Below are 27430 nucleotides of genomic sequence, written 5' to 3'. Positions count from 1 at the left end.
AGCAGCTTGTAGGTACTGCAGTAGATAAATTAAAGTCAATTTAAAAATAAAATATGGCTGAAAGCAAAGATTGTCTTGTTGATTTGCATAAAACATAGGAGTAAAAGACAACAGGGTATTTGACTCCCCGCCCACCTACTGCTGTCACATTAAAATATTTTATCTTTACTTCTGTACACAATAAAGTTCACAGCAAGCAGCTTAGTTTTGTTTTAGGTAACTGTCATAGCCTTGTTTATGAGAGTTTATCGGTGATCATTCTTACGTACTGAAGCTCTTTTTAACTAAAGTTTGGTTGTTTATGGTTTAGTCTGTGAAACAACATGGGGTCTAATTAGATAGAATGCCATGAAATAGTCTTCCTCACTCTTGAAATCCTACTGACTTTGGTGATTCCATATAGCTAATGCACAGATGGATGGAGATACCATCAGGAAACTTGATGTCTTTGGTAATCTCATGACTTTTTCACCTTAGTGTATCAATGTTTACAGTGTCTTGTGTTCCCAGGGTGTAAAGTTCCCAAGGCCCTTTATTACCTAGATCAGTATACTCTTAACACACCCTAGCCTGCTGTGTTCTGGTCAACATATTTTACAAATATTATGCCTTTCAATTCCAAGCTTATTCACTGCACTGCTCACTTCTATAGCCTCTTTAATCAAAATGTTGGTCTTTTTAAGTTTTAAAGCAAACACCAGTCACTGATTGCATTTAAGATTAAGATTATGATTAAGATTAAGAAGAACCTTTATTTGTCCCTCAATGAAATGAATGATAAAAGATACAGTATAAATAAAACTACCTATAAAGATATAATACAGTTAAAAGATAAGATGAACATATTAACATATTAGCAGATATTGCACAGTTGGGTGGAGGTAGGAGTGTTTCATGCCTTGCTGACTAGCAGGTAGCTTTTTTGTCTTAAGTAATTCAGCCAAGCACATCCAAAACCCTGACCCTGACCACACACAAACAACAAGAGGACGAAAACAAACATTGACTGATTTTTCCACATTTTTATTCTGAAGTCTAGAAGCTTATGAATGTCATTTTTTTAGTAGACTTTAACTTGTAGAAATTCCTTATATGCATAGGCGAAGCATATTTAAACATCAATAATATTTTGATGCCTGATGTTGTGGGCCACTGGGGTGGGCAATAGTCATTCTGATCAGTAAGGTCTTTTTTCATACAAACAATGAGTAAACTTTCACCATCTTCCTGACCAGGCAAATTAAAAACTCTATTCCTATTCACAAGCTGCCAAATCTGAGAAACTGAGGGATAGGAATGAAATTGGCTTTAGTCAGAAAGTGCTGAATCTCTCTTCCTCAAATCCCAATGAACCCAGGGATCCTCACTTAATCTGAATCATATTTTAAAACCATTGTGAAATATACATCATCAAATCATATTTGGCATTAGATTTTCTCCAGCTGGTGGGAACAACTATGAATACATCCTACAGAATTGTTTTCATTTGTATTCCTACCTAACCGAAGAGGGAATTGCACATTTATTCATTTAAGTGGTTATGGGATGGGACAATATATTTATGCATGCACATAATTTATTTTTTCTGAGTTTGATTCCCTGGACACCTATGGATAATCTGGGCCTGACTCAGTATGTAACTGCACTGTTTTAATTCAAAGCTGCAATAAATTGGCATTCATTGTATTTTCCTGCATGTTTGCAGGTATGAAACACTATTACAACGACAAGGTGTAGATTATAATGCCTAATTATAATGTCTAATAACTGAGAAGATGAATACAAATATGATTAATTGTTGTTTTAATCTGTAAATTTAGTATCTCCAATGCAAATCAGGCCTGAAATCTTTGTTCTGGTACCTCTGAAATCCTGGTAGAAGTGCTCTTGTCTATCTTATCACTGTCTGCAATGGCAAGAATGCCAAAAATCATGGTCATTATGGAATCATGGAATGTCAATGTCATGGTCCTCTCAAACAAACTACACCATTTACAACCTTACAAATAAACTTAAAAATAAATTAAGCAAACTAAAACAATATGAAACCAAACCTTTAAAGGGTTGTGTGATAATTAAACAGTCATTTTCAGGCCAATGAAAAGTGGCAAACTGTAAAACACACTGAAACCAAATGAGACATTGGTGCTTGATTAAATTATGTAAATGTATGTCATACATACCTTGGCTGTCTGAAGGTCTTAACACTAAAAAACTAAAAGTCTGTGACCATTTACTGAGGGCACCAACAACACAGTCACAGCTGCACAGGCAGTCCACGATGTAATAAACCCCAGCTTCACAGAGGATCTAAAACATTCCCTGTCCAAGAATTTGACAAGGACATCCAGCATCAGCATCACCAAGATCAGTGTGAGATCATTTATTCCTGTCTCGTTGTGTGTGATGTAGCAGCTTTGTGTCCTTGAGGCATTGATGTGGGCATGTATTTCAATCCACCAGTTTGACTGGTTCTGGTTTGGCATAGACCAAAAGGGCACATGTTGCATAAAAAGACAGAAGTTTAATGATGAAATATTTATATTTGCACTCATCTTTAACATTGACATGAAGAGGAAGGTATCTGAGCCAGGTCTAAGCATATACATATACTTTAGGTATAAGAAACCTTTGCATTGAGGACATATTTTAATATACTGTACATCACCAAATAATCAATGTGTGTGACAGTGTGTTTGAAAATGTTACCTTGGTATTTCAGCCTTGAAAAGGGCATCTATAATAAAAAGGGCATGGCCATCCTCAGTCTGTGCACCGTGTACGTACATGCTTATCTGCTTGTTGTATCTTGGCAGCGCTTTATTTTCAGAGCTTTACATTGTTTGTAGTCATGTTGTACATCCCAACTATTTACAGGCTTATCAGTGTGGTGCTGACCATAAACAATAACTATGTACGATCTATTAAAATGTCTGTGAAGCTGTGGTTCTGTCCTTTAGTGAATAACGCAGCTCTCAGTGAAACTATCTGACCAGCATTATCATAATGCAAATCATAATGCAAATTAGAATATAATTAATTTGAAAACTGTTTTTCCTTTAAAAATGCATTCAATCAGGATGCAATTAGAGCCATGGAAGGACACTGCAAAACAAAGGCAAATTCAAAAGCATTTTCCTGTTTTAATTGCTTTCATGTTGGTTTTCCATCTAGGCTGAGCACAATGGGTCCTTGGAATATGAAATATTACATGAAATACATGTTGTTTTTGTCCTTCGTCAGAAAATGTAAGGACCAAAAATACACTCAAGATTAACACACATATCCTACATGACTGCTGCAGTTATAAACACTGTAGGATGAAAAAAAGAATGTATGTATGTATTTATTTTGTCACAAATGAAAGACACTGCTCCACCAGCAATGATAATACTCGCTCTAAATTGATGTAAACACACCAGCCTGACTGCAGCAAACTGCATTTCTTCCTCTACAAAGTGCGGTGAGCGTGTCAAGCTGAATGGAGGCATACTAGATTCTGCCCCTGACCCACATCAGCAACAGTCTCCAAAGCTTCACCACCATGTAGTTCAGATAATTTATTTTATTCCAGGGGGGAATTTCAGAGAGTAGACTGGCTGGATGAGGTTTGTTTTTTTTTTTTGCTGAGCATAGTTCCCACTGCTTCTTCCCCCACATAGATTCATTCTATGTGTTAATGTAGTATTACACAAGGGTATGCTTGACAGATAGCTGGATATCATGTGAACATTGATAGATACCTCTACAACCAAATACACAGATTTCTGACACACAGCTGTTTTGTCTTCACGCTCATTATCCCATCACAAATTCTTCGTGGTCAAAAGTATAAACCATTACTGGCAGCGAACTTGTTAAAGCTACAAATAGAAAAGCTCTGCTCTAAAGAATGCTTGGAAATTAATTAAAGTTACAGCAAACGCTGCTTGATGAGGATTAAAAATGAGGCATATCAGATGAATCAATGGAATCGAAACCATAATATATGGTAATAAAAGCATTCACTTCATTCAGAAAAGGCTTACTTAAGCATCCTGGGCTCAGGCAGACGTCCATGGTGTTTTATCTCCTCTACCACATTTTGCATTTTTTTTTCAATTTATAATTAAAATATTATGTTCTTACTGTAGGCTATTGTAAATAGAATGGTCACACTTTTCCAATCACAATATTTTAGTGGATCACATTGTAAGAATGTATCACTTTTGTACTCCAGGAAGTCACTCATCATTGAATTTGGTTACAAGCTGAGTGAGAACTGTTTGGCAACATGACTATGTGGAGGCTCATCAGTGAATGAGCCTCCACTAATCTTTGCATTCTCCCACTATGTAAAGCCTTGTTCGTGCATGCGCTCTCTTGCAGTAATCTGAACATCAGTCCTTTTATATAATGCTTTAGGCCAAGTCTCAGTTGTATGCAGTTACAGCAGATAATCTACATGACAACCATGAGGGAAGGCTAAGCTCCACATGTCTGAATGAGCCCTTGAGGAAGAATAATATAGTGACCTGTGTAGCTGATATTAGATGTTGATGGAATTTACTTTGTTTGAATTTACTTTCTCATGTTCACAAACAACGTGGACCTGCTGTCTTCCTAAATTGTATACCTGGCGGGATTTATAGGCCAGCGCTTTCAGTCCTACCAGAGCATGAAGCTCTGCCTGTTGTAACCCACAGGCTCAGATAAGCCCTTTGTACAATGTGAAAAAAGGTGTATGTTGACAGAGTACATCAATATCACTCAACACATGTTCAAGTCCTCAGGGAATCAGAGCTTATAGGGCTCTCTGCATGAATGAAGCCATGTGTCACTTTCAAGCTTTGCTTTCCATTAAATGTTTCAATTCCCACTAATTTAAGCTAGCAGATGAAGTAAAGCTTTGCTTTTTAGTTATATACAAAACAAGTATTGGATCAATGGTCTATAAGCAACTTTAAATAGGCCTTACATATAATACACACATTATTTAATATATTATTTATGGCTTGTTCTTCCTGTTCATCAAGCTATTTGTCATTCATGTCCTCCTGGCCTACATCTTAAACGGACACACACAACATTCACACTGACCAAATCATGGCCAATGTCAAAAATCCTCTCATAACCCTCTTGTAATAAGAAATTACATGTTTAAATGTAAATTAATTTAAAACAGAAAAACAAGCAGTTTTAACCATGACCGAGATGTTGTGCTGCCGTCTTTTATTCATTCATGTGCTGCTTTGAAGCTTCCCACATAAAGTCAGAAGCCAAAGGGATGCACTTACATGCCACACTACCAGAGAGAAGCCAGAAAAACAGTGAATTAATATAGTCAGTGTCAGAAAGATTAGTTGGATCCATTCTTTCCTTCATGAAATTAGTTGATGGCTACTGCTAATGCTTGTTCCTGGTTAAAAATGCTGATGCACAAAAGAGATTTCTTCTTCTGTTGTTGGTGATAAATACCAATCAGCAAACACCAAAACATGATAAAAAAAAGATTTTTACAGAGTAAATAACAATAATGAGTCAGTAAACAATGACTCTCCACACTGACTCAAAATAACATGAGGATAGCTTCACTAAACAGCTGAAACATCTGGAGAGAAAATGTATTCTTTTTACCATTTTGCTGCATACTCGTGACAATAATTACACAAGATTGCTTTGCATATTCAAACAATAACAAGCTCACAAATGCCAAGAGGATCTGTAGAATTAACAAAGCAGATGAGCAGCATGCAGATCTGAAGATCCCAAGGATGTAACATGACCTTCCTCCTGGCCAAAATGCAACAATCTCTTTGCTAATTAATAAGGTGTGGAAAATGAGTGGGATCACCACACATTCTGCACTATTGATTCATATTTAGCCATGCAGAGGACTTGGGTGGGAACATGATAAGAGCTTGAGGCAAAAAAAAAAAAATCCAGAGTAGGTCAAGATGTGGTGGATGTTTGAATAAGCCAGAGGACGTTTTGAAGGTTTAAGAAGATCTTAAATACATCAACAGCATGTAAAATTATGTTTATTCCTCTGTTTCAGACCACAAATGTTAACTTACAAATTAGATATTGAAGGAAATCCTTTAATTAATATAGTTTGTTGTCGGATTTTAAACCAACATATTGAGTAATAGTTCTTTGCATAATGCACCACTGAGTTTGTCTTGAGTTTCTATCTGTCTTATTACACAAAACTTACAAATGTTAAGATTTTAAACTGCCAACAGCAGATGCCTAAGATTGCTAGAATCAGATTGCATATTAAGACTTGTTTTTAAGGCAAGAAGACCTTTTTGTTCCACCAGACAGGCTTATGTGTAATTTATGTACTCTACTCTGCTGGTCATTGAGCTGCTGTATAAATAGAAACTAATCTGTAACCTCATCTGAGAGGTGGGCAGTGGAGCACAGCAGTGCCCCTTGGCAGGTATTGGGCTGACATGATATGATGAGGATGTGTTGTCATTACTACTCTACATCCGCACTCAAACACAAAGTGTGTGAACATATTTTGTTACTTTATTCAGTAAAACCAGTGAAGATCCATATAAGTCAGTTGGTGTTGTTGGTAACTGGTTGTTAGTGATACTACTGTGCAGCCTGTTGTGCAGTGACATCTGGTCCATCTGGTAGTTGTAGAAATAACATTTTCTGTGCATCCTTCTCACTAAGACCAGATAGCAGATGGCGAGACAATCCCTTTAATAAACAGCTAAATGCATACAGACTGACAGTGTAGTGTGTACAATTTGTTTTTGAGTCATACAGGTGAGCTCTTGTGGGAAATATTCCTCTTTAGTGTGTGTGATCGTGGTTTGCTGAGCTGTTCTGGAAAAAGGGATTTATTTGTATATCTTACAGGGTTAGAGTTTCTCCTTGCCAATGTTGCCTTCACTGCTTGCTCGGCGGCCATACTCTGTTGGATGAAATAAGCTCATCTGTATTTTTCTGATGCATCTTACCTATAACAAACTTCACCAGGCTGTGTTTGATCCAAAGGGTTCCTGTAATCTTACAAATTCTTCTTCTTCCTCTTACTTTTACATTTGCTCACTTCCTTTCAATGTCTTCTGTGAAAGTATGATCTTTGCATTAATCTATGAAGTTTGCAACAAGTATGTTAAAAGAGTCTTTGGAGCTTTAATGGAAAAAGAACAAGTAGCTCTGTCCATTCACACGTGTCATACCCATATTCTAATAATGCAAAGTTCTCAAACCCTTCAGTTAACTGAGACATACAGCATGTGTACTTGGGCACCTGTGTGTATTTACCCTCAATTCACCTCAGGCTTTGTCTGAACAGATACTTTAAAAACGAGCTGCTTGCTCCCCCTCTGACAGGCCCAGAAGCTAAAAAAATTTTAGGTAAAAATAACTTTGCACCAGCATTGCACCCTCTGTTTCACAGTATGTCAACCATATGGATTCTTCTGTCTACCACCTCCTCTCCAACTTTTAACAGGAAATAGAACTGCTATTTTCACCTGTACAGGGACGAGGAGATGACGTTCAGCTCAGCTTTTGATTAGCTGGAAGTTGTTTGTGAGTTTCAGCATTCCAGAGAATTAATGTTTGATTTGTAGATGGTAATGAAAGCATTAGGTAATACAGTCTAACAGTTTTCCTGGGTTATCAGGGTCAGGTGTGTTGCTTTCAAGGCAGATGTGACTTGGACCATGCTGGAGAATTTTTTTTAATCTGATAGAAATTTAAAAATTGGTACCAAAAAGCCTTTTGACTGTCAAAATGACTTTTTTCCCACCTGTGCAATGAAGCTTTAACATTGGAGATATAAGAATGAGAATTAGACTGTCACATAAAAATGAACAAAAATGTCTAACTTAAGGCTTGATTTAAAGGGGGAAAGGGCTGGTTCTACCAATTGCATGATTTTATCTGCTGTACTCTGCTGGTCATTGAGTAGCTTTGAGTTCTTCCATATAAATAGAAACTAATCTGTAACCTCATCTGAAAGGTGAGTTGTGGAGCACAGCAGTGCCCCTTGGCAGCTATTGGAGCTGACGTGATATGTTGAGGATGTGTTGTATCTGTGCATGTCCGATTGTGTCGGGGCTGTCATCACCTGCCCTGCCTGAGCCTGCTGTCCTGAGGCCAGCATGGCAGGTCACCGTCATGCAGCCTTCTCTCCTGTGATGAGATGTTTTTGGTGTGGCAGTGCTTCTGCGGCTACTGCTGTACTGCGCGTGTATGCACCTTACATACTGTACTATACTGTTCATTTGGCTTTATTCCAAGCCGTATGGGGGCTGTTGGGAATGGAGCCAAAGGAACAGCTGTGTTTCAGTATGCTGTAAAACAAATGCATGTCTCACACATAGTTGTAGATGCTGTAAGTCAAAACCAGCATATATCAGCACGATGTCAAATGCGTAGTCACCCACTAAATTAAATTTAAAGACATTGAGGCATTAAGAATTCTGAATATGGCTCTGTCACTGTACCCTCACAGCTTTGCATGATGATGCTTCCCATTCACACAAACAGTGCAGTCAGGCTGTTGTTTGCATGCACCTCCTTGCTGTTGATCAGAGGAACTCTATATGTCCTTTTGGTAAATGGAAGTGAGAGATAGCTAGCAGGGTTGATGGTTGATTGCTCATCACAACAGTGTGACAAATGCATTTATTCATCCCAGAGACCAGCTGTCATAAATAAAGACAATTAGCAGTGCTTTGAACATGATCCTATACCAGCTCCCATTATAAGCTCATCAAATTCCCTCGCATCTAATCATTAATTTATGAAACACACTTGGCAACAGCCTCCCTTTCTTTCTTTCTTTTTTTTTGCAAGCCAACACTGTTCACTCTCACTGACACACTAGAGAGGAGATACATGAATGGTGTAAAAATTTCTAGGACATCTGAAATGCTCTAATCCACTAAGAGGGAGCAGGTGATTAGATATGTAGTCAAATAATGAAAACGGATTGCTGTCTTGCCAGTGCATGTTGTGAGGAATTCAGCCCACATGCGGTGTTTGAGTCATGCTCATTAGCTATATATGAGCGGAAAGCTTCGGACTTTGATATTTGACTGCAAGAAAAAAAAAAATAAGGAAACTAAGAAACAAGAACTGACATTCCATATTTATTTCTTTCATTCTTTCTCACAGTAAAACTGAAATGGCTAGCATTTACCATAGATGGCAACAAAGGTAAACAAACCCTTAATTATATCACTAAGAAAAGCTTCAAGGTTTCATATGCATTAGATAATTTATAATAATAATAATAATAGATTCATCAATAGGACTGTCGTGCCTTACACACACTGCAGGGGTACAACTGCCAAGAACATGAGAGAGATTATTCATACATAGTCAGACCCGTATCAGCAGGTCTCACAGTGAGAGACATTTGAAGTAGCAGGAGGGGATCAGTCACCTAAAATATTTGAATTGTACAAGTCGAAGACAGAACCAAGGAATCGTCTTGTCTTTATCTTCAGTTGGAGATGAACAATAAAGCATCATCTGCTCTTAAAAAACACTGATGATCTTATTTTACCTGATGCTCCTGTCAGTTTGTGCAGCACACTTAACACAATACCACAGAGTGAGCAAGACAGGGCTTACTGTAAATGATTTATCACCTTAATTAATACATGATCCATCCACTTTCCATCAGGATTTTTACCTTACTAAGCTCATCACTTCAGTTTGGTTGTTTTGAAATTAAACAAAACACTTAATTTCATCATAATCTGTCCTTCTCAGCAAAGTTTGAAAAGATACCACAGCCAAACACTTGCTTAACGTGTACATAAACCTCATATGTTTGACTGGCATTTGCTTGGAAATAAAAAGCACGATCCTTTGATGTGTATTATACATGAACATCAAACAGTACATCCACATTACAACACTGACACAGAAGAAATATTTTTTTCCTGCATGAAATGGGTCGTGTGTCATTTCTTGGCATATACATCTGTTTGGAAGTAGAGTATAAAGGCGTCGTCTTTAAAATGAGGCATTGTTTGATCATAATGAGATGTTTGTGTCAAACTGTGGCAGTTGCAGTGATTTTGTTAGTATGTTTTTTTGTTGAGTTCTTTCAGATCAATTGGCTGGTGATGCACACTCGTTTTTTCAGTTCTTCCCTCATTGTTAAATGCTGTGCAAGTTTAGATTGCAGTTCTGGCTGGGGTTTATTTTAAAGTGAATGTCAGGATGTTCACACAAACATGATGTCCAATGTCCAAGGCACTATCAAGTCCAGAGTCACACAAAAGTAAGAAACCAGACAGAACCCTCACAGCAAGTCAGCAAACTGCAGCACAGGCAGACCATTTGTTTGTTATTTATGTGAATAAAAATCCAGTGTCACTGCAGTCTTTTTTAGCTTGTATTGAACCCATGGTGATTGGGTTATGTTGAGAGTGTGATATGACAAAAAATTAAACAGCCTTCAGTACGATGTTTTTAAGTGTCTTTAAAAGGAAAAATGTATGTTATGCATGTTTTATTGAGTGTAGTGTGTGCTCTTCTTTGTTGTTAAAAATCTACATTTTATGCTTTCATTTGCTTCTCTGCAGCTCTGGGTTTGGTAATAAGTTGGAAATTCCACTAACATGCAGTAATATTGCAAGTGTAATACCAACATCGTTCTCATGTAGGGGTTTATGTGACAGGCTCAGTTTAACCATGTAAAGGGAATGATGAAACCAGCCCTTTCCTTGAGGGCTAATAATCAAGGACACTCTTTTCAATTCACTAAAATCAGCACTGACAGGAATGCATGCCATCACACCTTGTGCTGAACTGCAACTCTATGCACTGGACCTGGGGGCATGAAACAGAATTCTGGCGTCTCAAATAGCAAGAAACAAGAGTTGGATGTTTATGTGACCCCCAATATCTTATACAAAAGTAAGGTGATGCAACTATTGAGTGAGAGCTAAACAAATGGAAATGGAAGTGAAAACCTGGTGTGATTCCCTGTGATATTATTACACAGGAGTACTTGCTGTGGCAGTATGACACTGTGATGTAAGGCAGAAGGTCAAACTGAGAACAGACATCTTTAAACATTTCAGCCCAACTTGAAATAAATGCTTCCACAACTCAGAAGCAGAAAAGTAGGTTTACCTGATTAAACTCAGGATGATTAAATATGGTGGTAATAACAAACTTTACATTTCTACAGTAAGTAGGGATGTTCAGATCCAATCACGTGATCCGATTACGATCAGGCCCGACTACGTGGTTTCAGACGTTACCTCCAGATCAGTACTTAGGGCCGGCAAAGTTAATGTGTTAACATGGATTAATCCAGCATAATTAGTTTGGTTGCCCAGCAACGATGATGATGACGATGATGTTTGAATGGTTTGAATCGGCCCATGCATTCTGAAGATATGCTGAGCCAAAAAATAGATAAAATAGAAGAACAAGAGTTTGGTTGCTGGGCAACCAAACTAATTATGATGTATAGTATTTAGATAATATTATAATACAATAGTATTTATATCTGCAAAGTTTGGAAGAAGACTATCGGTATAAACCATATATGGTTTCCACGGCAACGGACGTCACATGTTGCCTCATCAAGCTGTCATTCATTTGGCGGCTACTTGCTAACTATTTGCTAGGCTATATGCTATATGCTAACGTTAACTGTCACATCAATTGTAGGGTGAAAGAATTTATTCTGCACGGTGTTAACATGCAGTGTGTTCAGATATATAAGTATTCATGTTTAAATGTGTTTATCACTTAATAATGTGATTTTCATAAGTGTTTATGTGTTAGAATATTTTATAGAAAATCAAAGTAATTCGAGGATACTGAATGTATTAAGAAGTAATTTCATAGTGTGTGATATAACTTTGTTTTCTGCAGTTCAGGCTGTGGCAGATGAGATCAGTTGTTCTTCTGCTCTCTGGAGCTCCGGTTGGTACGAGATGGTCATAAATTCAGGCTAAGGACAGCAGCACCTCTGACCTGATAAAAGCCAGATTCTAAAGGAATGTGTTTTTCTCCTGAGTGCCCAGTTTATGGTCATCCCTAGATCAGCCTCACAACCTATGAGATTTAAGGAATTGGAGCTTTACCTTGTTAGGGAATAAACACTAATAGTCTATTCGCTGTATGACCCAGGGTCTGCAGGGGGATAGTAGATGCCCCTGTGGGCCGGCAGGCGGGAACGCCCCTGTGGTATATCAATGTGTGAATTCCATGTCCAGTTGTTGTTGATGAGTTGTTCTTTGTTGTTCATGGTTGTTCTTGTGATTAATTTGATAAAAATTTTAACGCATCTGCAGCGCAGGATGACTCTCTGGCTTGTAGTCTAGTGGTATGATTGTCAATTTGGGTTTGAGAGGTCCTGGGTTCAAGACTCGGATGAATCGTTTCCTTTGCGAAATTTGCTAGCTTGGGATGGATGAAGTATATATAGTGTGGCAATGCGGTTTTGGCAGTTTGTCGAAGTATTGTGCCCGTAGAATCTAGGGACACACAAACCCAGTTTTGCTTATGCAAACAGAAACGCAAGCAATAACAGGTAAAATTGACATTTATACAGATTAAAATTGTAATTGTTTGACAGCCCTAATATGCCCCGTGGGGCATGACATCACAGCCAAGATAGCACAAATGATCGCAATGAGTGTCCTGCCATTCGCCTTTGTAGAGAACCCTAAAACTATCGGATCGGTACTCAGTATCAGCAGATACTCAAAATCAAATGACTCGGACTCGAGGGCAGAAAAACCTGATCCCTATTTCTAAGCAATTGTTTGCTAGTTTTCCAAACTGTGTGACAAATGATACAAAAACAACAATTTGATGCTGTATCAGTGGCATCATAGGAGATGTGCACAATGTGATAGATCCAGCTCCTGCGGTAAGCTCAGTATTCTTGAGAATTGTGGTCTTTACACAGTAGCGGTGCATTCACACCAATCAAAACGTTTGCTTTCACTGTGTGCTCTTGGGGAAAATGGTTGCCACTGCAAATCTGCACTTAGGGCTACTGTGTAGTGTTTTATATTCAGCCAAACATTATGCAGTACATTAATATGACTGAAATGAAAGCATGTATCGCTTGGTCCTTCCCACTGCCCACGCAGTGAAGATGAGAGAATAAACAGAGAACCTGAAATAGCCAGTCGGACAAAATAAAACTCAACACTCATTCTGACTGAGCACACAGGGAGGCGCATCCTCTTTATACAGCAACAACATCTCCTCTAACATCACACAGGCTTTTATAAACAGTTACACATAACACATAACACATAACACATATTTGTGTTTTAATCTTTGGTAAAGCTGCATGAACACAGTCATCAAAGTGTAAAGAAAGCTTCCCTTCTCTCTTTTTTATTAGATGTCTTGCACTTTGTCTTTCCTTGCATTTTTTTTCCTTGCCGAGAGAACATTTATATGGAAATATCAGTAAAAAGCAGAATAAATGGGTTTTAGGGGTGCCTAGTGGGTTGACATGTGAATGGATACTTTCATCCCCACAAAAGCAAATGCTGTTATGTTGTGCTGTAATGTCCGTCCAATTAACGTCTGTCAAAGTGAACGGTCCCATTGTATTTGTGAGTTATTGTATGACTGGCAGCATGTAAATACATTTTAATGTGTGGAGTAATTTTTTAGGACTAAATAACTGTCCCATAAATTTCTATTGGTGCTTTTATATTTTTTTTACCCCACTTTACCAGCGTAGTTTTTATGTCTGTTTGTATCAGCTTTTTAAAATTGCCGTTCTTCTGTTTTTACACTTGCTACAGCTGCATTGATCATCATCTTAGCTATATAGCAGGAGGGGAGGATCCACACCAATATTTTTTCTAGCTTGTGAAAATGGCAGCCAAGGAAACTGCTGCTGATCAGGTTGGAGTGGTGAGCGCCTCACCATATACATGCTATTTCATACAAGTGCAAATAGCACCACTCTGTTGTCAGAATGAATAATTTAGCAGTCTGTAATCACCCTGTACTGCTAAATGCAGCAGCTAGTGTTAGATCAGAAGATCAGCTGCATTTTCACACTACACAAGAAAGTAGGCTACATATTTATACTATCTTTGGTATATGTTCATGGAGGCATGCATGTGGAAGTATACTTCTGGATCTTTGGTCCCACCTCTCTGATTGTTTCATCCTTTCTGATTGTTTTTCTGATTGTCACTTGTTTTTATTGTCCGTTCCACTCCGTTCTCTGTTAGTTCAGCTGTGTGCCCATGTTCCTTGTTTGTCCGTGCACTACATCTCCTGCAATACTTACAAACATTACAAGATTAAACACTTTGTAATATCCAACCTCAGGTTGTTTGTTTTCTGTCTGGAGTTTTTTTTGTTTAATCAGTCACCTGTGTCCTGCTGTTGTTTTGGTTTTAGAATGTGTCTCTCTGCTTGCTTGCCTTACTCACATCTCTTCCTCAGGTTTTAGCCCGGCATCCCTGCTGCAAAAACCTGAAAATGTTTTCACTCCAAATATAAGATTTGTTATTTGCCCAGGGGCACTTGGATCTTTGGGTAAAGAGTTAAAACACACAATGTTGTGCCCCAGAAAGTTTTCCATCCAACTAGTTTTTGTGGACACTGTTTGGATTACTTCGGACTCCTTCTGTGTCTGGGAGAATGCTGATACTGTAAACACTGAAGCTTAAATCCATCCAGACTATAGCTGACTTTCTCTTGTTGTATATCATTTATTATTTGCTCTCTTCATTTTTCTGACATTCTGATGACTTGACTGTGTGTGATTGTTTGTCACACTGATTATGCAGCGAGATATTGTTATCAGTCCCTCTGGGTTTCTGTTTCATCTGCTCATTTGTACTTTATACTCTTTTTCATTATCATTTGTTTTTTTATCATTGTGTAATCAAAATGAAAAAGGCTGTACATTCTAGCATCAGCACTGGGAACGTGTCACATTTGTTTTTTTTACATTTACTCTGTCGTGGTTTATTTATAAGCTCTGCTTTGAGCAAAGGGTTAAAAAGTTACATTGTTTAACAATTTTATTTCCTGCAATGGCAACACATGCATGAGGAGTAACTGAAGCTCATTTGCATATTAATTTGAAGACAGATGCCGCACGGTCTTTCCGCTGTATGAACAGACCTCAGAGCTGCTCTGCACTCATGCCAGTCCAACTGGAATTGTGTTTACCGAACTGTATCCTTACAAACAGAGCACAGATTGCTTTGTTTGGAGTAATTAAGTGTTTGCTCTTCCTGTTGAATTTCTGAACAATTCATCAGACTTCATGGATTTTTCTTTTACTTAAATATATATAGGCTGATATACTGGGTACCAACAACAAATCTGTCCACCTGTCGTGCCTTTTCTGTGCAGAGCAAGAACTACTGTACACGGACACAATAAAAAAACATGAATAATGATCGTTACTTTCATTATAGACACAGAATAAATAAATAATAAATAATAATTCCAAAAATTAGAATTAGTCTAAATATTTGTAAGTAAAGCTACACTTATATATAAAAGTACATATAATCAGCCCCACAAATACTGTTTTTAGTTTGATTGCTGTTGCTAGGTTTTATAAGTTATTGTACGTTTTTTTATAATATATTATTATATAATATCTATATATTTATATTTTTATAATTAGTTTGGTTGCCGAGCAACCAAACTCTTGTATAATTATAATTTTTCAAATATTAAGCAATTTCTGTGTCATTTTTAACATGGGAGTCTAGGAGAGAGCCCTTCAACAAGGGTCATCTGCCAAATGTATCTCCTCTTACAAATTTCAAGCTACAGACTCCATTTTAGTCTTAAAACGCTCGTTAGATGCTGCTCTATCAAACTTGTATTCAGAATTTTTTAATTCCGAATCATTTCCGCACGCCAGGCTCTCAAAGTTGGAGTGGTTTTTGAGGTCTCGTGACAGGCTGACACACAGAGGCATACAATCCTTCACATCAGCATTCAAAGCAATGCTTCAGCTGCAGCAATCAAACTTGCATTTTCTTCAGGAAATGCCCTTTTCTAGTAGGAATATTATTACATACATACTGTATATTAATGCATACATACTGATACATGAACTTTACAGGGCTTGTACTGTTGTACATGGTGAAGGTGGTGCTGATTAATTTATACATTATATAACATTTGCTACTGTATCAAGTAAATGTTTATCACATACATCTAGCCATGTACCCATTAGAGATGATATAATAATATAATGGATAATACTACTGTATGGCATGAGTGCCTCAGATTCCAGCTGATGTATTTGTGTAAATGTATTTTTGCTGCCATTTCCTACAGAGTATGATATTTATACTGCAATTTTTCTATATAGAGAAAAGAACATTCTGAAAACCTTCTTTCTATTTCCTACTTTCTTTTTTTCCAGAACTTCTTCCATTAGTGTCTGACAGTGCTGCACCATGCTGTGGATGAAGATGAAGATGGTGATGGACTCCCTGTGTGGACGGAGAAGGAGGCTGCCCTGCTCCGTCTGGTTCATCCTGCTGTTCGCTGCTGGAGGTCTGGTTCTTTTCATCCACCAGCAGGATCTGTCAGAGATGGTCCAGCAACATGGCCCAGGTTAGTCTCTACTTGCACCTACCAGCACAAGGTTTAACCACTGTGAAGGCTGATACTTGAAATGATGCCTTCTCAAAATACACAGATGTTTGCAGTGTTATACCGCATAACACATGATCAATGCAACCTTTAAAAAAAGCTCTACATTTAAACAAGGAGTAACCAGCAATAAAGCATTAAGTAGCAATAAATAAATCAAATTATTGACTTTTATATTTGTAAAAAACAAAAACAACCAAAACTCACTAATTACATAGGAACACAGAAGCCTTGAGTATATGCTATAATACACTACTGCACACACATAGACAATCTAAGTCTATCTTACACCCATTGTCATATATTTAACAAGATGCAGAGATGCAAAAATATTGCCCTTTTTCTCCACAGGGCACATGGTCACAGTTTCCAATTCTCCTCCAATTTTCAAATGAGTCAAACCTTTGTCCTCATAAAGTCACCCAGCAGTGTGCTTCTGCTCAGCACTCAGCATTAAAGAGATTTGGGTTTAAGCAGCCATGATGGACGAGTGTCCTGATCGTGTAAAACTAAGCTGCTTCATGTCTCAGAAACAAGAGATCAGCTGCTTGCTTATGCACATCCTTGGCTGGTACTACACTTTCAACCAAATGAGAGCAGCAGTGGACCAGTCCATGACTCAGAGATCAATTTAGGTATATATTATATACACACCATACTCTTGAGTGAGAGGGGGCAGTGGACAGCAGCTGTCAGAAAATGTGTAGAGAAAAATGTACTGTAGATGCACCTAAATATGGTGAAGTCAAGTTAGAAATGTGTACCCAAGTGTAGTAAATTTACTTTATAGCCCTCTCTTTGTGTGTGTGTTTGTGGCGATCAAAGAAAGCGCTGATCAAATGATAAAGTGGCCAAGCAGGCTCTTTGGAGATAAAATCATCACTAGCAGAGAACCTCAGAGAGTCAGAGGAGCTGCGATCTACTGAGTGTCTGCACTATCATGTGTCAACAGCACTGTGGATCATTATGAATATGAGCGGTGTCACACTCCACAGCAATAAGAGCCACTTAGCCAGAGTGGAATCTCTCCAACCCTCTAATATTCCCCTGATTGTCAGATGCTTTCAGGCGCGGTGTCAGGTGGAAAAAAAGGCCATTCACAATCACACAAAAACAAGCAGGACACATGCAAAAGAACACATGGGAGACTTAGCACACACATTAACTACAAAAACACAAAATGACCACAACCTGCCGTTACGACCCATAAGCTTGTAGGATGGATTGGTGCACACATTGAAGGATTACAGGAAACCAGTGTGAAACTGTCCCATGAATGCCACTTTAAGGACAAACAGTTTCATTAAAGCACTTTCTCTGACATTTAAAATGCTCTTACAGAATGGTATGTTCACTATTCTGCTAACCAATGCTTTCAATTGAAAGGGTACCTCTTTGTATTATATTTATATTTGTTTTCACAGCCTCGATGATGTGAAATTTCAATCTATGGCAGGACAAAGATGAACTGTGACAGGTGCTTACACTAGACCGTTAGGGTAATTACATTATTGCTTATCCATGTTTGAGGCCTGTATGATAGGTTGTGCCCTCTGACATCTTTTTTTTGTAATGCCCGATCTGATTCATATTTTTATTTTCTGGGTGTGTTGAGCCCCTCAGCAGCTTTGGAGCCGGTGTCTCTGCCTATTTTATTTCTTCAGCTACAATGATTACAATTACTCCTGTCACCTTGTGGGTAAATGTGAACTCAGCTGTGCATAAAAGAGCTAACTGGTATCATAGTGTGAGAACACCTACAGTACTACACACAAATCCTCTACACCAGTGGACTTTACATTACTTTAAATGTGTCACACTGTGTCTGTGTTTAACAGACTATTCAGGCTACAGAAGTATAATTTAATGAAAGTATTTGCAGTCTGGAGGTGAAGTCACCTTTCTGTAGTGAAACCCAACAACTTCTCTTGTTGAGTATGTGCTGAGTGCGGCGTATCTGCACACAGGCCTCACTAGTTTGATGAGTTTTTTTTTAAAGGTAGGGTAGGAAATTTAATTTTGATGCACTTTTTGTTAAATTAGTATAACTTCTCTTTACAATCTGATAGCAACCAATTAGTTCGGCAGTTTCGCTTTAAAACGAAGAATATTAATCATAGCTGTGGAAGCTATAAAATGCTAAAAACATCAGCCAATCCTCTGTGTGGACCCTGCACAGAGTATTGGCTGGTTGTCACTCTCTTCCTGCTCTATGTGCTCCAGAGAGGTACGTGCATGATGGCCGAAGTCACATCTTCAGGCAATGTGCGTCCATGTGATTGGGAGGCGTGGCTTCAGTGTGAGCTCCGAGAGAAAGGGCGTGTGTTTACTTTCGAAATCTGGCTGACTCTAACTGAGTTTTCAAAATCTCCGACCCTACCTTTAAGTGAACAGGCCATTGAGGCTGACATCTCCATCATGTGATAGTATTTGGGTGGTGTTGTTAAAAGTGTGAATGAATGCGAACAAGCAGGAGCGGCATGTCAGTGATGACCTCTCTTTTGATCATTAGCTATTTTGCAGACATAGTGTGTATACATCACTATAGCATTTGCAGTCTAAGCATATCCTTTTATCTCTTCTACTGTATTGCTATGTGAATATACAGTAAAAGTTTCACTTTACTAAATCATGCATGAGAGACTGTGTGCTGTATACAGAACACAGTGGCTACACAGTCTTCCCAGCCCCCTCGCTAAAGCACAATGAGCAAGCAGTATCTTTGCCTTAAGCTATAGTGCTTCACCCCAGCAGAAGCTCATATCTAATAGAGCAGAGTTATAATACATTGGGTGTCAGCTTTTATCTGCCTCCCCCTCTTTCTCCACCTCTTTATTTGGCTTGCAGTGTACTTGAGAGCTTTGTATTCTGTGGTTTAGACGGACCGCACAATGGTAGCTGAAAAAAAACTGCATTTTAAATGGCAACAGTCACCCCATGATCTCTTCCAAGTAATTGTTTAAGGACAATTGGAGCAACGGTAGCCAGTTTCTCAGGGAGTGGAGACACCTGAAGAGCTAGCTGTTCAGATAAATTGTCTGCATAAATTTACACCTCGGGGTGTGACCTCTGCTCATTTTTCAGATGAGTGTGGCAGTGAGGACTCACTGCTGTGGGGAGTGGAGGGTTGGACTGTCTGTCACCTCACAATCCCCCAATACCTAGCAATCCATAAATGGAGGAGAGGAATTGTTGCTCCATCACCAGTGGAAATATACTTTACCAACACAGTGCCTGGGTCTCAGTGTACTTGATGATAGCATGCCCTTTGTAAAGGGATTTTGAAAAAGTACTCCAAGTGCATGCTGTTAACAGTCCTGTGAGGATTTGGGCTTGAACTACACACAATGTGGAATCCTGTTACTTATTTTCTGTAATTTCAACATATCTTTACACCTAAATGATATAATAGGTTGATTTCCAGAATAGAAAGGCATTTCTGTCCTGCATCACATTAAGTCTCTTTGCATTCATATTCAGGTGCTGTTTGGTCAGGTTAGTCGGTAAAACTTCTAGGTCATGTGTAAATGATGGCAACCAGCTTCTCCACTAGTTGTGATGAGTTTTTACATGCATTTGTTCAAGAGTCAGCTGTTAATCACCTTGGAAGTATGACTTACATGTCACATTTCTGGCTTTCAGGCTTTTAGTAAATTTAGTAAAGAAAATATTGCTGTTTGTTGGAATCATTTTTAAATGTACACCCTACATGTTTAGATCAGAGGTCTTTTGACATCATACAAAAGAGATTTTCCACTTTTCTGTAACAGACTGTTTTTATTTTTCCATCATGTTGTGTATTCTTAGAATGAATGTGTAATTAAACAGCATGACTTTGACGGCAGCAGCTTGTCACAACATGTTAGTTAAAAATAAGAAAAATGTTCTAATATTCTGATGCATAATCACAACCCTTATAATTAAATAAATTAGTTTTGCTTTTTTTTTACTCTGTGTTGCTATTTTAGCTGCAGCATGCATGTGCCAAGACCTTACAGCAATGATCAGCTGTAGCTGGCACTGGCAGTAATAGAATCCCTATATGTGTGAAATGTGAAAGGACTGATTTATAATTAAGCCACTAGGAACATGCATCCTTACTTGCATCAGCCACTACAGGTGGTGAACACAGTGAACTATCACTATGGCACATGTAACATCCTTATCAGTGTAGTCAAGATGTAATCACTTTTCAAAAGGTAAGTATGCACCTTTTAGCAGTGAAAGCAGTGAAGATGTCATCAATACCTTTGGTTTTTGAGTGGCTGACATCTGTTACTGCAGAGTGGGACGTCAGTGTGTAAAGCCTGCCTTACCATGAATTACAAAAGTGAAACAACAACAACAAAAAAACGTGTTTCCTTTGAATGCCACAATTAGACTTCACACACAATAAGACTTTAATCCTTTTTCCTAACCCAGCTTAGTCATGTATACAGCTTCTTCTAAGAAGACAAAGTACAAATAAAAAGTGCATATTCATAACATTTAGACAGAAAGCCAGTGTGTTGGCAGCTGTGGAAAAACAGTGTTTAGTAAAACAATGTAGTAATGTTCCTTCAAGGTGTTTTAATAAATGTCAGGAGACAGGCAGACAAAACATTGCAAATGCATGAGGTTAGGTGATCCTAGAGGAAGCATGAGGAGGGCAGAGGAGGTAACATGATCCAGACAAACATGCATGCAGACTTGTTGTCTTGGCTATGTCCGAGTCTGTAGTGGCTATCATGGAGGTCGTCTAGAATACAGTAAATGAAAACAAGGAATAAAATTAATACGGCTGTCCACTATTGGCCCAACTCCGACTCCACCATCCCTCTATCTCTGTCCACATGGAGCCTGCCAGGAGCCAGGCATATTGTTTCACGCTCGAAGGAAAAATTTGATCTCTCTGTCAGAGGTCCAGTAATCCCTTAAGCCTTGTCTGTTTGCATAGACCAATTTAGCTGTCTCTTAATGTAATTAAATTGTGCTGATGTCCCTCAGAGCCCTGGAACTGCACTGTACTTGTAAGCAAATCCATCACTACATGTTTGCGAGTGGAAAAAACTCACTGTTATTTCACCCTGCTTTTCCATTCTTTCATCTGTGTGTGCAAAGCTCCTTTAACAAAGCCTGTTTGTGTTGTGCTGGCACTATCCCCCTCTGTTCCTCTCAAAGAAGGAAGATTGAAAAAGCATTGGAACGCAATACCCAGCCCCATCACAGTACTTTTACACAACCTTAAGTACACTACACCCGGTGAAAACAAGGGGTGCTCTGTCTCCCGAGCACAAGTACAACCAACATACTTTAATTGGAATTTTAAAGCAGTGCAAGCCAAGCTTCACCATCCTGCTCAGTGTTGGGATCACATAACATCTGGCATGGGACATGGGTATCCCGGCAACTATTACAGCAGCCACTGTTCCACATTCAACCCTGCCTTTTCCTGTTCACCTTAGGGAACAGAGGAAACCTTATTGGGGGCTTCTGGGATTTCCTGAAAAGAAAAAGAAAAAAATAGAAAAACGGGCTATTTTAATACATGGGTATCGGGTGCCTACATCGCCATCTCTCAAGCCTCTTCCAGACCTGGGTCATGTCAATTGGATTTAAAATGGAGCTGCTCAGAGGCAACTGCAAGGTCATGTGGTTTTCCATTAACATTAATGCCCAGGGTTATGCCAAGGGAGCCTTGCAACATAATCTGTTTTCCCTGCCATCTGATCCCACTCACCAATGGATTCTACATGCCAATCCATACAAATAGATTTTATTTTTCCACATTTCCCCTATAGCAGAGGTCAATGTAAAAAAAAAACACACTGCACTTTCAGATGCTGTGTGATAGTTTAAGAAAGATTTGTTATCTGTTCACGTAAACGTTTGAACTACTTTCTTTCTAAAAGTTACTTGGACGCAAATGGACGCACAGCCACACATCATGTTACTGCAGAGGTGAACTAAACGAACTTCAAACCAGGTGTGTTATCCAGAAAAACCACAAAATGAGAAACACAAATCCAAAAGAAACCAGACAGTGTTAAAGGAGAGAGACAAGAGACAAAGAAGGAGGACATTTTTTAAAAATAGTAAACACACAGTTAAAGATGCATCTTTTGAGCCACTGACAAACAGACAGGGTTAGGCACCATGCTGAACTTCAGAGCATGGATTGGCCGTGCTGCTGTTGGTAGTGTTGCTTTCAGGTTGCCCTTTTCCATAATACCACACTGAGTAACATTAGAAACTCCAAAGGAAATAAAACAGAATGAGGCTGGAGCACCTGGTGTCTCCAACAGTGAGGCTGATTTTTGAAAACGCCTTTGAAAACTGTAATCACAGATGTTGCCTCTCGACACTGTCAGTCTTTCCCTTGCCTTGTGCCTGCTAGAAAAGGCTCTCTCAGTTGTTGTGAACACAAAAGGGTTCATCTTTAAGAGGACAGTTTCTGCATTATACAGGTAGTACATCAAAGCCCCACACCACATGTTCACATCTGTACACTGTATGCAGCACTGTTCACAGTATATTTATAGTCTGAAGCACATCATCCATTTTTCAGCTGACAATTTTCTGTTTTGGATGAAGGTCTCTTCTATTTTTTTTTGAACCCAAATGCAGTTTTGACCCACTGGAGGCAGTGTAGGACCCACTGGCAAGATACCTTGTCTGAACAATGCATGTTTTTAACTGTGCGTACGAACAGGCCGGCCTGATTTCAGCCATGCTGACACTGATTAAACTCGGCACGTGACTTCTTGCTCATCCCGACTTTATCCTTGCTGTCAGTATCCTACAGATTGTGTTTGCAGCTAATTGTAATGTTGATGAACATCTGACCTGCGGACCTTTACAACGCATACATTTTAATGGACTTTCATACTTTAGCCATCTATAGAATCCTATGAAAACATTAATATTTTTATAGTATCTTGTTAAACATGGCCAGGCTATATATGTTTTGATGTTAATCATGTTAGGCCATATTTCCAAACTGAAAATAAAACTTCTGACTTAGCAGTTCCAGTAGAAAAGTCTAAAACATGCAGGGACATTGTTTACAGATGGGGCCTTGTGAAATATTTTTATGTAGTCTAACCTAAGCTATTATTGTGTGCTAAATGTGACCGCAAGTCAAACCATATTCATTAATTAGGTACTTTTGTGTAATGAAATTACATGCACCAACCACAAGAGGCCGGACAGCTATGAAAACAGAATTTTGTTACAAATTTCGACCTCTGCTTTTGTTTTTCTGATGTTATAAGGCTGCACTCTGAAATTATAAACTTACATGTTTTCATGCTGATGTAAGAGAAGACCGCTGGTGTCCTTTTCACTCTTAACTTTACTATTACCCGTTTGGAGATGATATAAATGTATCAAATGCTTCTTCTCACCGTGATTTCTTTAGACACGAGCCCAGAATGTAATCACTTGGCTTAACAATTGCTCTGTCAAACTGTGCAGGCCTGCTGTTACTGGAGTATAAATGCAGAGTGAGATGATGCTTTTGTCAAGAGACTGTTGTTGAAAAGTGTGAGGACACTGAGCACAAATTAGAATCTGAGTGTAATTTACCATTGCGACAATAGATACTGCGATACCTGTACCATACCTCTTTTTACACTTTCCCTTAGACATTTGGGAACAGGGAAGTTATTAAGTTAATTTATCATACATACTAGGACTTTTCATCCCCTCAAGGTCTTACCTGTCTTTTTCTAACATGTAGTCTCAGTGATTAGAGTTCCTACTCAAGTCTGTGGAATATATAATTAACCAATCCTCTGTACATGCTTCAGTGTTTTTTAAGAACATTTAATCTTTACTGAAGTTTTGTGATGTTACCATCTACCTCCATGCCTGTCTGCCTTCAGGCAGTATAAAACTTGGCCTGTAGAGTTAATTTTATCAGACAACACTGATGTGTTGCATAAGCAGAATGATTTTTTTCTAATGCCACTGCCTCCATATGAGTCTGTTCATATCAAACATAATGTTCATGTCAGAAAGCTCATCTTTACCCCTGAAAACACGTCAGAAAAGTGAAAAGCCTCCCAAACAAAGCTTGCAAGTTTGAGCTTTGTAGCCATCCTGCAAGCAGACTGTGAATGCTATAGACAGGAAGAGACATACAAAGAGAGAGTGGGAGGAGAAACAGAGGTTATATAACCGCAGAGCTCTCACCAAGGAGACATCTTGCAGCTTCAAAAGAGAAGCCGTGATCATAAATGCCAATGTTCAAGGTTGCTAAAGTTATTGTGAATTCAATATGTATATATATATAGCCTATGCAAGATAGACAACAAGACTGTATATGTTTTATTTTCATTTAAAACAGGTCAGCTAATAATAATAAAGTTTTATAGAATGAGACATCAAGACTCAAATTTTTTGTGTAAGGTCCTTAAACAGAAAAGGGACTTGTGTCTGTCCCTGTATTTTGTCTTAGGTAAGTGGCAATAAGACATCTGTGCTACCAAAATTAAGTCTTTTACCTGCACCATTGAATAGATTGCAGTCTAAACTTGTTGACCAAATAAAATATCGAGGACAAAAACTAGTTTTATTAGAGCTTTTGGAACTCAAAGTTTCAGAAAAACCTACTTCCTTTACCTTTGTCTGTAAACTTAATTTGTCTGCAGAAAAATTGCTTTGCTGTAAATAAGGAAAAGCCTTCTTTTCAACACTCTAGCTATAATATTGTACAAGAATTGTGCCGTTCTCCTCCCCTATTACGGTCAAAGATATTATTCTGAGAGGGATTCCACATGATTGTTCCCAAAGGACAAGCCCTGCTTTAGGAGCGGTGATCTGTCCCTGCAGACTGAAGCCAGCGTCCCATTATCAAATCAGACTTAACCCATCCCCTGTCTGCCAGGGAGACATGTTGAATGGATATCATTGTGCACTGCTGAGGCTTCCATCACTGTAATCCCTCTACAAAGTGCAGGCACTCTTAGAGAAAGATGAAAAGAGCTGAGGAGAGAGTGGCCTATTCACTATGTGTGTCACTGCAGAGGGCACAAGGAGGGAAGTCAGTGGAATCAGTGGCCTGAGCCGGTGACTCTCCAGCCCTCCCCCAGACAGAAAAGAACAAAAGATTAAGCCCTCCTGCTATCCAAAGTGATAACAAGCTGTCAACTTCTAAAATGTAATCTGCTGACTTCTGGAGGAAGTGGTGGTGTCAGTGGAGTGGGCTGCCAGCTGATGCTTATCTCCTGAATGGCATGCCATTGATGGAGAGAGCAGTGGCCCTGCTGGCAGACACATAAGAGCCACCTCTGTCTAACACCAAACAAAGAGGTATGCAGCAAAGGCATCCATACTGAGCCAATTTGCAACAGTATTTATATACATACCACCACCACCACCCCCCCAACACCCCCAGACCTCCATGTGGGCCACAAGGAATGGATGATGGGAATGATAAATGACATGAATAGAAGCCAATAGACTGGGGATAATAAGGAATTGCCCCTGACAATGCTGACAAGTGATGGGAGGTTCCCCTCTCTCAACATGTCTCTTGAGCTCTTCCACTCTGTCTGGGCACAGATTGTTAAATGTAAAAGCCATATTGCTGCCAACACTAAGTCTTAATGCACACTTCAGTGGGCAGTGAGACTGCGAGATGGGAGCTGTCACCAAGCTGCAGCCAGTAAATCAATCCAAACTGGGTATTATCCAGGCTTTTAACAAGGGGATTGGTATGCAGCTAATTGCCTGCACCTAGTGTATCTTTCTGTCTCCCATCAACCTTATGCCCCGACACCCCCTCTCTGTTTGTTTCATTCAAATGTTACAACTCCAAGATTGCTTTTAAATTACCCAACGGAGCTGCCAGATGGCTAATAAAACATGCAGGGCCATCTTTGATCACATTAGCTATTTATATTGACAAGCCAGATTTTTGTATGTCAGATCTGCATGGGGTTTGTGTCTCTAATAGGGTAAAGAATCTAATTTTCTGGTCCGTACAAAAAGCCACTTATGATCTCAGTAGCTATGGCAGACGGAAGGAATTAGTCACACAGGAGCTATTCCAGGCTGTTTACACGTTGATTTCAAACCAGTACTGGCGAGGGTGGGAGTTGGGTAGGGCTCCCATGGGGATATGGGGCTATTGATCCTGAAACATAAGTCATATGATACGAAATAGATACTCTTTGTTGTTTTCTATCCAGCTGAGTGACAGAGGAATGACTTTGACCTGGTGCTATTTTGGATACATTGGAGTCACTCTGTGCAGCTTGGTTTTGTTTTATCAACAGCTGATGGATCTTGTGGCACATGTCTATAGAAGCACAAACAAAAGACAATTACTTTAAGGGCTTTGTTTGTATATTACAGATTGTAAGAGTTTAAACCGAGCTATATGCTAATGCATGCTAACAAATATGGTTAAATGTGTGGCGCTCTCTAGGTTAAGTACTCAACTGGAAGTATAGATACAGAGGTTTAAATTTAATAATTCAGTAAAAGTTGAAGGTTTGAAAAATACTTCACAGTATAAAAGAACAAAATATAAATATAAAAGTAACTACTTTAAAACAGTGTGCCATCAACAAATGTTACAGTGAAGATATGATGACCAACTGTACGACTACATATTGAAGGCATCTTTTTAAACTCTTGTTGAATGTAAAAGCCTTCCTAAGCTTAGCTGCTTAAGTAGCATGAGTCTGTGAGGACTAGTGATGTAACAACATTGATCAGGAACACTGGAGTACCTTCCCATTGTATTTTATTATTCAGCTCAAAATACAATAGTTACTAAATTTAGCCACTAGGTTTGTTTAATGCCGTCAGTCACTACACTGTGTGTGGGCATGTC

At 38.8% G+C, this 27430-nt stretch overlaps 1 protein-coding gene across 1 annotated transcript in view; it reads left to right on the top strand.

Moving 5' to 3' along the window:
• chst8 (carbohydrate (N-acetylgalactosamine 4-0) sulfotransferase 8) overlaps nucleotides 1-27430 on the top strand; it is a 120267-nt gene that overhangs the window by 12240 nt on the left and 80597 nt on the right. The window contains exon 2 of the mRNA XM_028402319.1: nucleotides 16373-16566. Within this exon, the coding sequence (XP_028258120.1) occupies nucleotides 16407-16566 (160 nt within the window). The 5' untranslated portion in view covers nucleotides 16373-16406. The remainder of the gene's footprint in view (nucleotides 1-16372; nucleotides 16567-27430) is intronic.

This window comes from Parambassis ranga, chromosome 3, assembly GCF_900634625.1.
Source record: "Parambassis ranga chromosome 3, fParRan2.1, whole genome shotgun sequence".
Taxonomy (NCBI): Eukaryota; Metazoa; Chordata; class Actinopteri; family Ambassidae; genus Parambassis; species Parambassis ranga.
This window is presented reverse-complemented; position numbering and strand designations above follow the sequence as displayed.